Source organism: Triticum urartu, chromosome 2 (assembly GCF_003073215.2).
Source record: "Triticum urartu cultivar G1812 chromosome 2, Tu2.1, whole genome shotgun sequence".
Taxonomy (NCBI): Eukaryota; Viridiplantae; Streptophyta; class Magnoliopsida; order Poales; family Poaceae; genus Triticum; species Triticum urartu.
This window is the reverse complement of record NC_053023.1, coordinates 587,876,049-587,894,616: the sequence shown is the minus strand read 5'-3', so window position 1 is coordinate 587,894,616 and position 18,568 is coordinate 587,876,049. Positions and strand designations below refer to the sequence as shown.

At 41.8% G+C, this 18,568-nt stretch overlaps 1 protein-coding gene across 1 annotated transcript; it reads right to left on the bottom strand.

Moving 5' to 3' along the window:
- Positions 1-9,635: 9,635 nt before the first annotated feature.
- LOC125533706 lies at positions 9,636-10,234 on the bottom strand. Its single transcript, XM_048697071.1, has 2 exons — positions 10,111-10,234; positions 9,636-10,004 (listed from the first exon to the last, which is right to left on the bottom strand). Exons 1-2 carry the CDS (start codon positions 10,153-10,155, stop codon positions 9,738-9,740), a joined length of 312 nt encoding a protein of 103 aa, XP_048553028.1. The 5' UTR covers positions 10,156-10,234; the 3' UTR covers positions 9,636-9,737.
- Positions 10,235-18,568: the final 8,334 nt, after the last annotated feature.

Sequence of the window (18,568 nt, the reverse complement as noted above, 5' to 3'; positions counted from 1 at the left end):
TCCGGAATGTTTTAGGCTCCGAAAAGGAATAGGTATGTGGTACGGTAAGTAAACCGACTCCAAAACAGTTTTTAAGGCAATATTGCTCCGTTTTGGAATATTTAGAAAAATAGAAAAAATAAGAAGCAGTCCGGGAAGGACACGAGGGCCCCACGAGGGTGGAGGGCGCGCCCTACCCCCCTGGGCGCGCCCCCTACCTCGTGGGCACCTCCTGTGCCCTCCGGACTCCGTTTTCTTGCACGATACGTATTTCAGTCGGTAAAAATTCATTATATATTCTCCCGAAGGTTTTGACTCCTGTATCACGCAAATATCCTATGTTTTTGTTTCGAGCTGTTGCTGCTATAGATTAGAGCAAGATGTCTTCTCAAGAGTCAGTCGGGGAGAGTCGGGTGTCTCATCCGGCATTGGAACCAAGGGCAAACAGCGACGCTGACAACTTTGGGCCAGCAACTGAGGAAGAGATGGAGGCTGACTTGATGAGGGTAGATGCCATGGAGGATCAAGAATTCACTTCTCGCTTCCTAGCTGGGTTCACGATGGGGGAACTACAGAGCTCAGCTATTCCAAACTCGGTTATCCCTTCCAATGTTAGATTTCTTTCTTATGAAAATATGAAGAGGAGTGTCACTTGTTCTCCCGCAGCTATGCAACACCCTTGGATGCAAGGAGCCTAGCATTTATAGGAAAGCTTCGTAAGGAAATAATGGATCTCAAGCATCATGTCAATAAGCTCGAGGAGGAGAATCGTATCCTGAGGGGCATCATCGCCAAGAATATTTCACCAACAACAAAGAAGGAGATATAATCACATGGGTATGGGCACCCCCCTTGGCAACTGCCAAGCTTGGGGGAGGTGCCCCAGTATCGTATCACCATCACACTCCTATCTTTACCGTTTTTCTTAGTTCGATCCTATTAGTAGTATCTTGATCTAGTAGAATAAAGTTTATGGCATGATCTAGTTTTGAGTTGTGCTTTATGATCTCTCTATGTAATCGAGTCCGTGAGCTATATATAATAAAGATTAGTGTTGAGTCAAGGGCTTGATTATTTTTCCATGATCTTGAGTGAATAAAAGAAAAGAGAAGAGAATAAAGAAACAAAGAGTTCATATTGATCTTATTGAGAGTAACGACTTCACATAGAAAGAGTATGATGATTAAAAGTTGTTGGGAGTTGGCAGACATAGCTTTGGTCATCGTTGCAATTAATAGGAAGTAATAAGGAAAGAGAGGTTTCACATATAAATATACTATTATTGACATCTTTTATGATTGGGAGCACTCATTAAAATATGACATGCTAAAGAGTTGATGTTGGACAAGGAAGACAACGTAATGGGTTATGTTTTCTTATATCTAAGATAAAGTATGTTGTCATGGATCATCCAACATGTTGAGCTTGCCTTTCCCCCTCATGCTAGCCAAATTCTTAGCACCAAGTAGAGATACTACTTGTGCTTCCAAAAACCCTTAAACCAATTTTGCCAGGAGAGCCCACTATACCTACCTATGGATTGAGTAAGATCCTTCAAGTAAGTTGTCATCGGTGCAAGCAATAAAAATTGCTCTCTAAATATGTATGATTGATTGGTGTGGAGGAAATAAGCTTTATACGATCTTGTGATGTGGAAGAAATAAAAGCAATGGACTGCATAATAAAGGTTCATATCACAAGGGGCAATATAAAGTAACGTTCTTTCGCATTAAGATTTTGTGCATCCAACCATAAAAGCGCATGGCAACCTCTGCTTCCCTCTGCGAAGGGCCTATCTTTTATTATTATCTTCTACTTTATGCAAGATTCATGGTGATCTTCACCTTCCCTTTTTACATTTTATCCTTTGGCAAGCACATTGTGTTAGAAAGATCCTGATATATATATCCAATTGGATGTAAGTTAGCATGAACTATTATTGTTGACACTACCTTTCAGGTAAAAGGTTGGAAAGATCCTAATAGATATATCTAATTGGATGTAGGGGAGCATGAGTTATTATTGTTGACATTACCCTTGAGGTAGAAGGTTGGGAGGCGAAACTATAAGCCCCTATCTTTCTCTGTGTACGATTAAAACTCCGTAACCGCAAGTATCGCGCGAGTGTTAGCAATTATGAAAGACTAAATGATAGTTGAGTATGTGGAGTTGCTATAAAGCTCTCACATAGACTCTTTCTGATGTTATGATAAATTGCAATTGCTTCAATGACTGGGATTATATTTTGTTGGTTCTCAATGAAGTTTATGATTCGTACTTTGCATTGTGAATAGATTATTACTTGAGCATAAGAAATCATATGACAATATCTATATATGTTGCTGTTATGAGAATAATCATGATGCCTTCATGTCCGTATTTTATTTTTATCGACACCTCTACCTCTAAACATGGGGACATATTTATCGTTATCGGCTTCCGCTTGAGGACAAGCGAGGTCTAAGCTTGGGGGAGTTGATACGTCCATTTTGCATCATGCTTTTATATCAATATTTATTGCATTATGGGTTGTTACTAAACGTTATGTTACAATACTTATGCCTATTCTCTATTATTTTACAAGGTTTACATAAGGAGGGGGAATGCCGGCAGCTGGAATTCTGGGCTGGAAAATGAGCAAATATTAGAAACCTATTCTGCACAACTCCAAAAGTCTTGAAACTCCACGAAAGTCATTTTTGGAAATAATAAAAAATATTGAGCGGAAGAAGTACACCAGAGGGTGTAACATCCAAATTTTCAATTTGGAATGTTATACATACATCATTCATGCATATCATATTTTATTGCATTTTCGTTTCACGATCCTCGAAATCCTAAGCAACTCAAGGACCCTCGGAGAGAGTTGGGGATTTCCCGGTTTTCATATTTGATTTTTATCAAATATTGAAATGAGAATTTTGGTTTTAATTATTTTTCTCTCCGAAAAATATTTCATATTAATATATATGAGAGGAGATAATATGACTTCTCCAAAATAATTGAAATATTAGAGGAAAAATATTAAAATCAAATGTTTGATTTTATTTGCACTAGAAAAATTGCACGTTTTCAAAATTGCATTTTAGGGCCAAGAAAATGTTCATCTCGTTCTAAATATTTTATTAAGACGGTGAAAATTTGTTTTGGCATTTTTAGATTTTTATTTTATTTTATAGGATTTATTTTCTGTTTGGCGGAATTGTTTAAAAAAAAAATCTTTGGGCGCCGACTAGGCCGAAACCCAGCCGGGCCGGCCCACCTCCCCGCGCGCGCCGTCTCCCACCCGGAGACCTAGCCGCCGCCGCCTCGGACGAGGAGTCCGGCCGGGACTCCTCATCACCGCCGCCTTAGCCCCTCCTCCAAGCCGCCGCGGCCCCACCCCTTTATAAACCCCCTCGGACCCCCGCCACCACAACCAACCCCGCCGCCGCCGCTCCGCCTCTCGAGCCGCGCCGCCGCCACCCGCGCCTCGCCGCCGCCGCTGCAGCCGCGCCGCCGCCGCCCCTCGCCGCACTGCACCGCCGCCGAAGCCCCAAGCCGCCGGAGCCCGCGCCTCGCCGGATCCGACGAGGTAGCCACCGCCGCCGGTTTTCTCTAGAAAACTGATTCGGTTTTTTTGAAAACCCTAGTTTGTTTTTTTAGATCGGTTCGTTGGTTTTTTTCCTGGTTCTTCTATTTAGCGGACGTTCGTCCGTACGTTCGTTTTAACGAACGGTTTTCGCTCTTTAGTTACAGACAACGAACGCTCGTTCGTTAGTCAGTTCGTCAGTTTTCATTTTCTCGTATTTTTTCTGCGATTATTCTCGATCGCGATTTCTGATCCAATTTTCGTTTCAGTTTATCTTTTTGCTCGTTTATTGGAATCAGGCGATTCAAGCGCCTAGATCTTCGTCTCGAGACCGTCTTTCTGTTTAACCAATTTAAATAAGATTTTGATACTGTAAAATTTGACTCTAGTTCATATTAGTAAACGGATCTTGTTTCTTTCGCCGTTTGAGTTTCGTTGCTCCATTCGATTCGATTCGATTCTTTTTGCAAACGGAGTTCTTAAGTTGAACTTTCTGGTCAATCTCTCTTATTTGAGTTTTGCCCGTGCTTGTTTGCTTGTTTGCTTATGTATGCTATTGTTTGTTTGCGATAGAATTCTCGGAGTGCAAAGCGTGCTACTACGAGTCCCTAGGTTTCGCGGATCGTCAGCAAGGCAAGTAACACATTGATCATACTCTTTCCATACCCAGTTTTTATGCATTAGTTCAATCCTCAAACATTGCATGATTAGGATGTCATTAACATGTGGGTTGGGAAGTAGTTGATGAGGTAGAACCTATTGCCCTGTTACATTCAAACCCTTGGGAGTTACTTCTACGCGTTGCTTATATTGCTATGCTATGCTCGTAGACGTGGTTTGGGTGAGTGAAATCCATGACAGATGTGAGATTGTTAATTAATGGTTTAACTTAAGGTGGCAACTTGAATACACATCTGGGTGGATTGAGGCACCTGGAGAACCCAGTGTTGCCTGTATTTTTTTGGAAATCCCGGGGTTCCGTGTGATTTTCCTATGGACCGCCACCCAGGCTCAAAGGGAACTGAGATGATTCATGCTAGAAACTTCCGTGTGCAGCCACAAGCTATTATGGGCTCTAGCATAGTTGAGTAACTTACGTGAAGCTCTCGAAGAGGTAGATCAGCAGGTAGTGGGTTGTAGGTTTGGTATGGTCTGCCCAGAGTAGAGAGTTAATGTTTCTGAAAGACTGTGTCTCGGTCATCCGTTTCTCAAACATCATGTAGTGCAAGAAATCCAATGGAGGCGATTGAGTCTTGTGGGGAAAAGTGCGCAAACCTCTGCAGAGTGTACAATCTAATCATGGTTAGCCGTGTCCCCGGTTATGGACAATCTTGAGTATCTAGTACTTGGAGTATCTTAAGTATCTCATCACTCTTAATTAATATTGTTGGGTTGTTAATTACTTTAATTGGTGTTGAGTTGGAGGAACCTTCTCAATGATGTTTCAACTACCATGATAGTTAAATTAAAATCTATTCCTTTGTGGTAGGGAAAAATTGGCTTTTCACAAAAACTATAACCATAGAGCTTTCCACCAGCCAAATATGCATGTAGTGATAGCATTATTCTGTTCTTACTCTACTGTGTTATATTCCAGCATATTCCATGTGCTGACCCGTTTTCGGGCTGCAACGTATTATGTTGCAGACTTTTCAAACGAGGAGTAAGGTTCGTTAGGTCGTTGCCATGCAGCTCAGCTATGCCGTTGGAGTTGATGGACTCACATCATCTTCCAAGCCTTTCGCTGTTATCGTATTAGATGGCCTTAAGCCATATTTATTGTAATAAGTTCTCTTTTGAGGCATTCAATGTAATAAGTGTGTGATTGCTACTCTATTATAAATCCTTCGAGTACAGTGTGTGTCAGCATTACGGATCCAGGTATGATACAGAAGCACAGAGACTTGACCGTTTGAGGTCGGTTCGCTACAAGATGGTATCAGAGCACATGCTGAGTGTAGGACACGACCACTAAGATAAACCCTAGGTCACTCTTCTCTACTCATTTCTGACTTCTCTCCATTTTCTACTCTTTAGGATGGCATAGATGAAGAACAAGTTTGCGCAACCGGATGAAGACACACCCTTTGGACGCCACTTGAAAGAAGTCACTAGGTACTTGAACATTGGAATACCAAGCTTCACTGGGACATACAACGCCACCTTACCAGAAGAGGAGCGCTGGATGATTCAAGTACAAGTTCCAGGAAGGACGTTCTCACCAACCTCTAAGCCCATAGAGTTTTCTTTTGAAGCACCCACCTGGAGTCTAGGCAAGAGCATGGCAGCCCACATTACCATGGGACGCATTGGAGAAGTCTACAACAAGGATCTTAAGGACACTATCTACTAGATATGTGGGCGCCGAGATGAGCAATGGGAGATGATCAACACCAAGAAGGACAGATCCATTGCAGCATTCATCCAGGAGCTAAACCAGCACATTCGACGTCAGGAGAACCAGATGTGCGCAGACATGATGGACTTGAAGAAGTCGAAGACTAGGATCATCGAGTTGGAAGAAGAACTCAAGTTTACACGCGATGGATATGAGGAGGAAATTAAGACACTATTGGAGAAGAATGACGACCTGGTAAAGAAGATCGGAGTATTCATGGGAGATCCAGCGCCGGGAAGAGAAGACGACGATTCCACTTGCCCGGACAACTACATCATCATCGACGACACTGACTCCGACCCTAGTGATGATGACTATGAAGACAAAGCTGGAGCAGACATCAAGGAGTCTTCCACCGATCAAAATTTCTAGATGACCACCAAATGATTAGTAGTATTTCTCCCCCCATGTAATTAGTAGTAGTGAGCACCTTTCGATAGTTCTAGACCGCTTGTATGCCCTTGCTTGATTGATTGAGTGAAATGTTTGTGTTTTTTTCATGTGCATATGGGTAGTGCTTTCTCATTAGACCCCTTTTCTATTCTGATCTCTTCCATCTAAACCCATCAGATGCCTCCGAGACGTGACAACGGATTTGCCTTCCCGCCGGAGCTCACTCAGTTGATCCAGCCGCAGAACACCTTGATGCAATTGCTAGTTCAGAACCAAGGCAACAACAACAACAACAACAACCCGCCTCCAGTTGACAACCTAGCCCGTTTTCTGAGGTTACAGCCGCTGGTGTTTTCCAGTAGCACCGAGCCTATAGTTGCTGATGATTGGCTATGTCGTATTGGAAGAGAGTTGACCATCGCAGGTTGCACAGATGCTGAGAAGGCGCGCTTTGCCGCACATCAATTGGATGGACCCGTGCTACCTCTTGAGCTTGCGTTGGATTTCCCCGAAGAGGAGAGGATGATGCAGCAGAGCAGCGTAAGTATTTCCCTTAGTTTTTGAGAACCAAGGTATCAATCCAGTAGGAGGCCACGCTCAAGTCCCTCGTACCTACACAAAAACAATAGCTCCTCGCAACCAACGCGATTAGGGGTTGTCAATCCCTTCACGATCACTTATGAGAGTGAGATCTGATAGAGATGATAGATAATATTTTTGGTATTTTTGATATAGAGATGCAAAGTGAAAAGTAAAAGGCAAAGTAAAAAAGCAAAGCTAAATAAAAATGATGGAGATTGATATGATGAGAATAGACCCGGGGGCCATAGGTTTCACTAGTGGCTTCTCTCCAGAGCATAAGTATTCTACGGTGGGTGAACAAATTACTGTTGAGCAATTGACAGAATTGAGCATAGTTATGAGAATATCCAGGTATGATCATGTATATAGGCATCATGTCTGAGACAAGTAGACTGACTCCTGCTTGCATCTACTACTATTACTCCACTCATCGACCGCTATCCAGCATGCATCTAGAGTATTAAGTTAAAAACAGAGTAACGCCTTAAGCAAGATGATAGGATGTAGAGAGATAAATTCATGCAATATGAAATAAACTCCATCTGGTTATCCTCGATGGCAACGATACAATACGTGCCTTGCTGCCCCTTCTGTCACTGGGAAAGGACACCGCAAGATCGAACCCAAAGCTAAGCACTTCTCCCATGGCAAGAACTACCAATCTAGTTGGCCAAACAAAATGGATAATTCGAAGAGACTTGCAAAGATAACCAATCATACATAAAAGAATTCAGAGAAGATTCAAATATTATTCATAGATAGACTTGATCATAAACCCACAACTCATCGGTCTCAACAAACACACCGCAAAAAGAAGATTACATCGAATAGATCTCCACAAGAGAGGGGGAGAACATTGTATTGAGATCCAAAAAGAGAGAAGAAGCCATCTAGCTAATAACTATGGACCCGAAGGTCTGAGGTAAACTACTCACACTTCATCGGAGAGGCTATGATGATGTAGAAGCCCTCCGTGATGACGGCCCTCTCCGGCGGAGCTCCGGAACAGGCCCCAAGATGGGATCTCGTGGATACAGAAAGTTGCGACGGTGGAATTAGGTTTTTGGCTCCGTATCCGATTGTTTGGGGGTACGTAGGTATATATAGGAGGAAGAAGTACGTCGGTGGAGCTTCGGTGGGCCCACGAGGGTTGGGGGCGCGACTGGGGGTGTAGGGCGCGCCCCCCTACCTCGTGTCCACCTCGAAGCTTCCTTGGCGTAGGGTCCAAGTCTCCTGGGTCATATTCGGTGAGAAAATCACGTTCCCGAAGGTTTCATTCCGTTTGGACTCCGTTTGATATTTCGTTTCTTCGAAACACTGAAATAGGCAAAAAACAACAATTCTGGGCTGGGCCTACGGTTAATAGGTTAGTCCCAAAAATAATATAAAAGTGGAAAATAAAGCCCAATATAGTCCAAAACAGTAGATAATATAGCATGGAGCAATCAAAAATTATAGATACGTTGGAGACGTAGCAGGCATCCCCAAGCTTAATTCCTGCTCGTCCTCTAGTAGGTAAATCACTACAAGAAATATGTCAACTTGTGACCACCACTATTGGTCACTTAATTGTCACAAATTTCCATTTGTGACCTTTTTGTGACCAAAAACATAAGGTCAAAAGCTCGCCGTCGTAAACTGACTATAGCGACCTTTCTTCTGGAATGGTCGTAGACGTTTATGACCAAAATACGTCTACTGTGGTGTTTTGGTCACTAGCAACCTCCTCAGGCCACGTAGGCATCCAGCGTGGCAATCTGACGTGGCACAAGATTCAGCCCGGTCCAATTCGATTTTCTACATGGGCCTAGCCCAACAATTCGTCCTTTTTACTGTATTTTTTTCTTGTTAATTTTTGCTAGCTACATGGGCTTGGGCCATTAATTCGGCCTTTTTTTCTAAGATGCAGCCTTTTACAGTCTATTGATATTTTATTTTCGTCCTTTTTTTGCCACTGGTCCCACCAATCAGATTGGTCCCACTTGTCATGCTTATCACAAAATTGATCCCACACATCAAAAATTTCAAAATCTGTCAAACAACTATCATAACTTGGACCCCCTTGTCAGGTTCCATTTGACAGGTATTCAATACACAATCATTATTTCAAACAATCCAAATAGCAAATGAAATTCATCCAAAACAACACTACATTAGTCTATTACAAACATTACAGTATACTACAGCCCAGATAAGCCTACTACTGCCTACATTTACAACACATAATATGCTAGTCTTTGTTGATATGCTTCATAGTTTCGAACTTGGATTTGCACTTCACCTGTGCAAAAAACAAGAATGAACATATAAGAATAAGAATCTGTACAGAACATCAAACACTAGCCAATGAGGGATCCAATAACTTATAAGCAAGAATTGACAGCAAACATGTATTGATACCTAGTGTTGACTATATCTCCATCTAAACTGAATGTTGATCCAAAGTGTTGACTAAATCTGCATCTAAACTGAATACTCTTAACTGAACATAGACAAGAGATATGCTAATCAGGTGTCAGAATGATATCTGATTCAACAAGGTTAACCAAATTTCCCACATAGTTTTGGGTAAATTCTATTTATCTACAGTGATTGGTAGCTATTGATGGCAATGTGACAGTACAGACAGACTTGTGGCTGCTCATTCGTATTCAGGTAACTATGGCAGTGACGCAAATAGACTTGTGGCTGCTCATTCACTAGCTATGGCAATGATGCAAACAGACTTGTGGCTACTCATTCACATTCACAGCAACACTTCATCATTCATCTACAAGCAACTATTGACCATCATATCAGACGGGATAGGAAGGGTCACCTGACATATTGAACTCGATGCTGCAGAAGGCCGATGATGTGGTGGTACAGAGCAGGCCCTTTGTGGCTGGCTAGATGCGCCCCTCCTCCTCCTGCTCCTCGAGCAGGACAAGGACGGCGGCCGCTAGGCTCGTTGAGATCGGGATGCTGGGGGAGGCGAGCACGCCGTGAGGTACTCCATGGCGTCGGGCGCATCATGTGCGGCAGGATGCCGATCGCCAGGTTGACCGCGATCACGAACAGCAGCGTCACCAGCACCGCTGCCTGCACGCATTCTAGCCATGTTGACAGTGTCAGAAACTCGACGGATTTCAAAACAAAGTACTGTTGGTGCTGCTACCGCTGCAGAATTGGTTGGAGATGCACCCACCTTGTTGGTGTAGATGGTCCAGTTGGTGAAGAGCTCTGACAGCATGGCTCCGAGCTGCCCAAAGAGCGCACAGAGGCGCCCACGGAGATGTTGTCTCTGATGAACAGGGTACGTTGAGATTGCAAAGCAGTCCTCCCCTCTTGTCGCAGACACTGCACGACATCACATCTTTCAAAAAAGTTTAACCAGTCTCAAGTTAACTTGTGCAGTAAAAGTTACCCTACACCTACAAAACACAACCATGCATGTACAGGCACTATACGTACACAACAAGACATATCAACATAGACCATAAATGTTCAGGGTTATGCATGATGGATGTTGAGCACTTCTGTTGCTTATTCAGAGTAAAAAAGGGTACCCCAGAAAATTTAAACATATTCTGCTACACGGAACCATGAGCTATCCATTTAGCAAGAAGGGTACAGGAACAAACCATGAGCTATCTATCCAGCATATTATGCGCACGCGTGAGAATACTCAGGTATACTTAACTTGGGTTTAGTACCCAGGTACAGTTTAAAAGCATATCAGATTAGGTATAAAATCATGCACCTAGGTTTAACTTATCAGGTTTCTTCACTTTCAATTTACATAGCAGAGCAGCTAAATTGATTACCCAAAACATGCATGCTAGTGGTCTACTGGAAGCATCACAAAGTTAATGTTTTGCTTACCACACTGCTATCAAGAACCTCCCTACTTCAAAAAGAAAAAGAACAGACACTTCCAGTTTGTATAATCTGAAATTGAACACTGAAATTTAAGAATGAAAAGATGATTGAACACTGTAAGAGGTTAGCAAGTTAATTGTTGGTTTCATCACAAGTACCAGGACAGGTGTTGCAACAACCAACATAATTAAAAAATCCATAGACATGCACATACCACAACACATTTACTGACATTGATGGACGAGCCTAACACATTTACCAAGTCTGGATTTGCATGAACAAGATGACCAGTTTCACATCGGATTTGCATGAACATGTAAAACCTAGCAAGTATTTGCATGAACAAGATAATGACGTCCATCCAACAGAGACAATAAACCATCTTATCACAAGCATGATGCTGGACTCCATTGCCGGAATCTACAGCTAGGCACTCAAGCTTAAGGGGATCCTCATGTGGATCGAGCCTGCATGTTAATCTTTACACTAGCAGGGCCATTTCTGCAGGGACAACAAAGCAGAAGTGAAAGCAATTAGAAACAATTAAAGAGAGAAAATAATAAGGTAACATCACCAATAAATTGCAGATTTTGAAAGCAACTATAGTTATTCAGAAAACATGGTTGCTGCAACTTTAAGCCAAGCAATACACATTCATGTCAAATATACATGTGTAAGATACTAGAAGCATTTCATTGCATATCTAAGTGTACTGCTATAATTTTACGCCAAGCAGTGCACTAGTACATCAATTACACTAAGCCATAGCCCACTGTTTAAAATAGTATTTTATCATCATTCTTCAATAGCTTGAATTTCAGAACAGCCACTGTTTGTATTTTAATGAAAAACACCCCAAGCAAATAACAATAGATGGGCATTAAGACAAAAAAATTTGGCAATCGCAGCATCATGTTTCAGCAGCAATGCAGCTACGGACAACAATATGCATCGAATGGCAACAATAACATCAACAAGTAGAAATAGCAGCATGTCAATCACTGTATAATCAATCAGTAAGCACAAATAGCAGCAGCAAGCATTCTCTCAATCACAAACTACACTAATCAGCACCCCTCTCTCTCAATCTAAATAGCAGCAGCGAGCACGGCAGGAGAGCGAGTTGGTTATCCAACGGGAAGTCAGACCAATATGACATGGAAAGGAATCATCCACAGCACTCATATAGCACTACTGAAATGTATAGTATTTAACTAGAAGACCAAAGTTGTAAGGCATTCATTCATTCATTTAGCAAGTGTATTCAGAAAGCAGCAACTTGTGGCCATCGATTGCCGCGAGAGGGGGAGGGGGAGGGAGGTGCTACCTGCAGGGAAGGGAGCCATCCATTGGCGGAATGCAGGAATCAGGGAGCTTGTGTCTTCGTCATCCTCGCTTGCCTGCTGCTGCTTGGAATCGAGCAGATTGATGGGGCTTGGGAAACAGCACCGGTCTGGAGGTGGATGAAGCAGAGGAGCACCGCCGCGCTCGTCTCGGCCGGGTCAGGCGGCCTCCACCTCATGCCTGCTTGGTCGCCATGGCGCAGAGACGCACGTGGTTCCCTCTCGATTCGATTCGAGTCGATTCGAGAAGAAGCGCACCTTGTATAGTCGTACTGGCCTGCGTGCGGTTGGTGAGCAGAGGGGAGGAGTGGAGGTTGCTGGCGATGCTGCACCTCCGGCCTGCCTGCTCGGCCGCCATGGCTAGGGCTCCGAGCGCGCGCGCTGATGGAGATAGGGAAGGTTCGAGGGCAAGGTGGTGGCGGGAGGAGGCTCCTCCTCCTCTGCCGGCGGATCTAGGCGCGGCCTATGTGGGTCGCGTCGATCCGGCGGATTTTGCTGGAGAGAAGGGGAGGGGAGATGCAGATGGTGGGGGTCGCCGGCGTTGGGGTAGAGGGCGGAGGTCGCGGGGGGTCCGACGATGGGTAGTGGGCGGAGTCGCTGGCGTTGGGGCGGAGGTGCTCGGCGGCGGGGCTGGATTTGGGGGAGAAGAGCAGGAGGCAGAGACGAATCTGGATCGGGGAGAGGGGCGGCGGGGGAGGGGTCTAGATCGGGGAGAGGGAGACAGTAGTGCTTGACCTAGGGTTTCTCGGGAAGGAGGGGGTCGAGGGAGGAAGGGAGAAACGCTGGATCAGTAGGAGGCGGACGGCTCAGATCGAATACAGTGGGGTGATCCGTGTGCTGCGTCCTGATTGGTTCGAAAATGAGCTATTAAAATTTCCTCTTCTTAGTGTTAAAAACAAGGGAGGTTTGTGAGGCAGCTACCAAAAATATTTTGCAAAATGGCATCACTAAAATTTTCACTTAAGTTAGACCACCTTTCATCGATGATCATCAATTTATAGTTTGCTATTTATTTTCTAAAAAATCATTTTTAGATACAAAAGTAGCTATTTCATCATAGACAAACCAATAGTTTTGCATTATTAACCACCTAACTAAGAAGGGTCATGCGGGCAAATTTGATCACATTTTGAAATCGGCATACGAAATTCACAAAAAAAAATAAAAACCTTCACATTGTGTGATTATACATCTACGAGGATGCATCTTGGAATGGCAAACAATGTTGCCTAAGGAATTTTTCATTTTCTTTGGAGGAAAAAACCATTTTCCATTTTTCGAGTGCCCAAAAGGAGGTTTTTGTGAAGGACCTCCCAAATAATTGTTGCAAAATTGGACCAAATCATTTTTCTAAAATACTAGGCCATATTTAATGCACAATTGACCAAATGGTTGGGTGTAAAAAGTTTTGATCCACCTCTCGTGAAAAAGACAAATTTCCGCCGATTCAGTTGGAAGCGGGTCAAATTTGAACTGCAGCTGTCTCATAGTTTGCTATTTATTTTTTCCAAAAATCATTTCTAGGTACATAAGTACCTATTTAATCATAAAAACACCAAAAAAATTCCAAGATTCAACCACTAGCTAGGAATGGTCATTCCCGCCGTTTTGACCGCATTTTGAAACGGGCATAAAAAATTCAAAAAAAATCAAAAAATTGGGAAACCTTTGCATTGTGTTATTATATGTGGCCAAGTTCCCAATAAAAATAATAAACTTGTAATACGGCAATTATTTTAAAAAAGTGTTCTCAGAAACGAGCTATCACGTGTGGAGATCAATGGCTTTCAAGCCAAATGATCAATCTTATGGCCACATACATGGCATAGTTTGTTCAAATGATCTCATATTGTGCACAAGGGTGCATATTGGAATGGCAAACAATGTTGCCTAAGGAATTTTTCATTTTCGTTGGACGAAAAAACCATTTTCCATTTTTCGAGTGCCCGAAAGGAGGTTTTTTTGTGAAGGAACTACCAAATAATTGTTGCAAAATTGGACCAAATCATTTTTATAAAATACTAAGCCATATTTAATGCACAATTGACAAAATGGTTGGGTGTAAATTTTTTTGATCCACCTCTCGTGAAAAAGACAAATTTCCGCCGATTCAGCTGGAAGCGGGTCAAATTTGAACTGCAGCCGCCTCATAGTTTGCTATTTATTTTTTCCAAAAATTATTTCTAGTTACATAAGGACCTATTTAATCATAAATACATGGTTTGGTGGCGATACGTCGAGGTTTGGGTGGTGGACGAGGGCCCCAACTCTAGAGCGCGTAAACTCGCATGCCCGTCGCGTGGTCACCGCGTGACCGTAATGTTGCCATGTGTTCTGGGCAGCTTAGGCATGTCTAGTGGGTTGGACACTCCCCAGGTTGGTTCTAGCAAGAAAATTACAACATAAGATTCTCACGAGAAGACCGATCGATGCTCAAACATGAATTAGCAGCCAAGTGTTTGATTAGCGGTACGGGAAATGCACATGGCCAATGGGCGTGAGTTTTGGCTGAGGATGATCATCTACTAAGGAGAACGTCTTCACAAATTTTTAGCTCGAAAGGAGGATCCTAGGTGGTACTTGCTTTGCAAAGTACCACGCTGGACAAAAATATGAATGTTGAAGCTGGGCTCAAAATAATAAATGGATTGAGCTGAAATTTTGTGGAGGATGGTTATTTGGGCATAGGAAAGCATTGTAGAAAATTGATATCATTTGGACATGCCAAAGTAGTACTTCCTTCACAATGCTCTTCTATGGACAGAAACTTGGGAAAACTAGTGAGAGAGATTGGATGAATAAAATGAGCTCAAAATTGGTGTAGGTAAGTTACTTAGGTATGGTCATGCGCTGGTCAATTTTCAGATCATTTGGGTAAGCCTAGCTAGTACTTACTTCACAAAGCTTCTCTCAAGGTAGAAACTTTGGAAATTTCCCGAGAAAGATTTACTAGGAAAATTGAGATGAATATTATCATGTGGCAATGATTTGGGTATGAAAGAGTGCCCAAAAAGTTTGAGGGTAATAGGAGGGGTCTATATAACACTTGCTTTGCAACCTGGCAATTTGGCCATAAAATATAAATTGAACCTGGGCTCACATAGATGATTTGACTGAGCTGCAATTTGGAGGAGGGTGATAATTTGGGCATATGAAGAAACTGTATAAATTTCATGTCATTTAGAGATATAAAAAAGGTACTTACTTCACAATGCTTCTAGGTGGACAAAAACTTTGGAAATTTGCCGAGGAAGATTTGCTAGGCAAATGGAGCTGAATTTTGTCATGCGGTAATGATTTGGATAGGAAAGAGTGCCCAAAAATTCCTTGGGCAATCAATAATATATAAATAGCACTTCCTTCATAAAGTGTTGTTGTGAACGTAATAGGAAAATGAATATTGTTGAATTAGTTTTGAACTAGGCAAGGAAGGATTTTTACATATTTGATGAAGATATGACCCAAAGAATTTATGAGATTTTTTTGGGAATTTTGGGAATGATAGAAATATAGGTTGCTTCACAACCTAGGGAAAAAACTGCCACATGGACATGACACATAGGCAAAACTAATGAGATGGCGCCTAGTCATCACAACCCACCACAATCTACAAGGCTATGACCATCTATATTGGTCATTAACAACTAGAAATAAGGCCGCGGACTAGCACTGTTTGCTTTGTGACCATTTCGTGTAAAGAAATTACGACCTTTCTGACCAAAATGGTCGCATGGTTTAGGGTTTGAAGCCCCCTGAACAGCTTTCGACCAATTGGTCTAAAATGGTCATAAATTTATGACCAATTCTTCGAGGGTCACTGACAGAAGGTCATAAGTTGACATATTTCTTGTAGTGAATGATAAAAAGAGAATTTTTGATGCGGAGTGCTACTTGGCATAATTTCAATGCAAATCTTCTTAATTGTGGTATGAATATTCAGATTCGAAAGATTCAAGAGAAAAGTTCATATTGACATAAAAAATAATAATACTTCAAGCATACTAACAAAGCAATTATGTCTTCTCAAAATAACATGGCCAAAGAAAGTTATCCCTACAAAATCATATAGTCTGGCTATGCTCTATCTTCACCACAAGAGTATTTAAATCATGCACAACCCCGATGACAAGCCAAGCAATTGTTTCATACTTTAACATTTTCAAAACTTTTTCGATCTTCACGCAATACATGAGCGTGAGCCATGGATATAGCACTTATATGTGGAATAGAATGGTGGTTGTGGAGAAGATAAAAGGAGGGGGAGATAGTCTCACATCAACTAGGCGTATCAACGGGCTATGGAGATGCCCATCAATAGATATCAATGTGAGTGAGTAGGGATTGCCATGCAACGGATGCACTAGAGCTATAAGTATATGAAAGCTCATCAAAAGAAACTAAGCGGGTGTGCATCCAACTCGCTTGCTCACGAAGACCTAGGGCAATTTTGAGGAAGCCCATCATTGGAATATACAAGCCAAGTTCTATAATGAAAAATTCCCACTAGTATATGAAAGTGAAAAAATGAGAGACTCTCTATCATGAAGATCATGGTGCTACTTTGAAGCACAAGTGTGGTAAAAGGATAGTAACATTGTCCCTTCTCTCTTTTTCTTTTTTTTATTTGGGCCTTTTCTCTTTTTTTTGGCCTCTTTTTTTATATTATTCATCCGGAGTCCCATCCCGACTTATGGGGGAATGATAGTCTCCATCATTCTTTCGTCACTTGGGACAATGCTCTAAAAATTGATGATCATCACACTTTTATTTTTCTTACAACTCAACAATTACAACTCGATACTTAGAACAAATATGACTCTATATGAATGCCTCCGGCGGTGTACCGGGATACGCAATGAATCAAGAGTGATATGTATGAAAGAATTATGAACGGTGGCTTTGCCACAAATACGATGTCAACTACATGATCATGCTAGCAATATGACAATGATGGAGTGTGTCATAATAAACGGAATGGTGGAAAGTTGCATGGCAATATATCTCGGAATGGCTATGGAAATGCCATGATAGGTAGGTATGGTGGCTGTTTTGAGGAAGGTATATGGTGGGTGTATGATACCGGCGAAATTGCGCGGTATTTGAGAGGCTAGCAATGGTGGAAGGATGGGAAAAAGTGCATATAATCCATGGACTCAACATTAGTCATAAAGAACTCATATACTTATTGCAAAAATCTAGAAGTTATCAAAGCAAAGTATTACGCGCATGCTCCTAGGGTGATAGATTGGTAGGAAAAGACCATCGCTCATCCCCGACCTCCGCTCGTAAGGAAGACAATCAATAAATAAATCATGCTCCGACTTCATCACATAACGGTTCACCATACGTGCATGCTACGGGAATCACAAACTTTTAACACAAGAATTTCTCAAATTCACAACTACTCAACTAGCATGACTCTAATATCACCATCTTTATATCTCAAAACAATTATCAAGCCTCAATCTTTTCTTAGTATTCAAAGCACTCAAAAGATAGTTTCACAAATCTTGAATACCAAGCATATTATTATCAAGCAAATTACCATGCTATTAAGACTCTCAAAATAATCTAAGTGAAGCATGAGAGACCAATAGTTTCTTTAAAACAAACCACCACCGTGCTCTAAAAGATCTAAGTGAAGCACATAGAGCAAAATTATAACGCTCAAAAAGATATAAGTGAAGCAAATAGAGCAAAACTACATAGCTCAAAAGATATAAGTGAAGAACATAGAGTATTCTATCAAATTCCAATTCATGTATGGCTCTCTCAAAAGGTGTGTACAGCAAGGATGATTGTGGCACACTAACAAACAAAGAAACAAATAATACAAGACGCTCCAAGCAAAACACATATCATGTCGGTGAATAAAAATATAGCTCCAAGTAAATTACCGATGGAAGTAGACGAAAGAGGGGATGCCTTCCGGGGCATCCCCAAGCTTTGACTTTTTGGTGTCCTTAGATTATCTTGGGGGTGCCATGGGCATCCCCAAGCTTAAGCTCTTGCCACTCCTTGTTCCATAATCCATCAAAAGAATTCACCCAAAACTTGAAAACTTCACAACACAAAACTCAATAGAAACCTCGTGAGCTCCGTTAGAGAAAGAAAACAAAAGACCACTTCAAGGTACTGTAATGAACTTATTCTTTATTTATATTGGTGTTAAACCTACTGTATTCCAACTTCTCTATGGATTATAAACTATGTTACTAGCCATAGATTCATCAAAATAAGCAAACAACACACGAAAAACAGAATCTGTCAAAAATAGAACAGTCTGTAGTAATCTGTAACTAACGCAAACTTCTGGAACCCAAAAAATTCTACCAAGATTATACGGCCTAGACAATTTGTTTATTGATCAACAGAAATTGGAATCAGTATTTTATCACGTTCTTATGATGTTTAACAATTCGGGCACTGAACGCAAAGTTT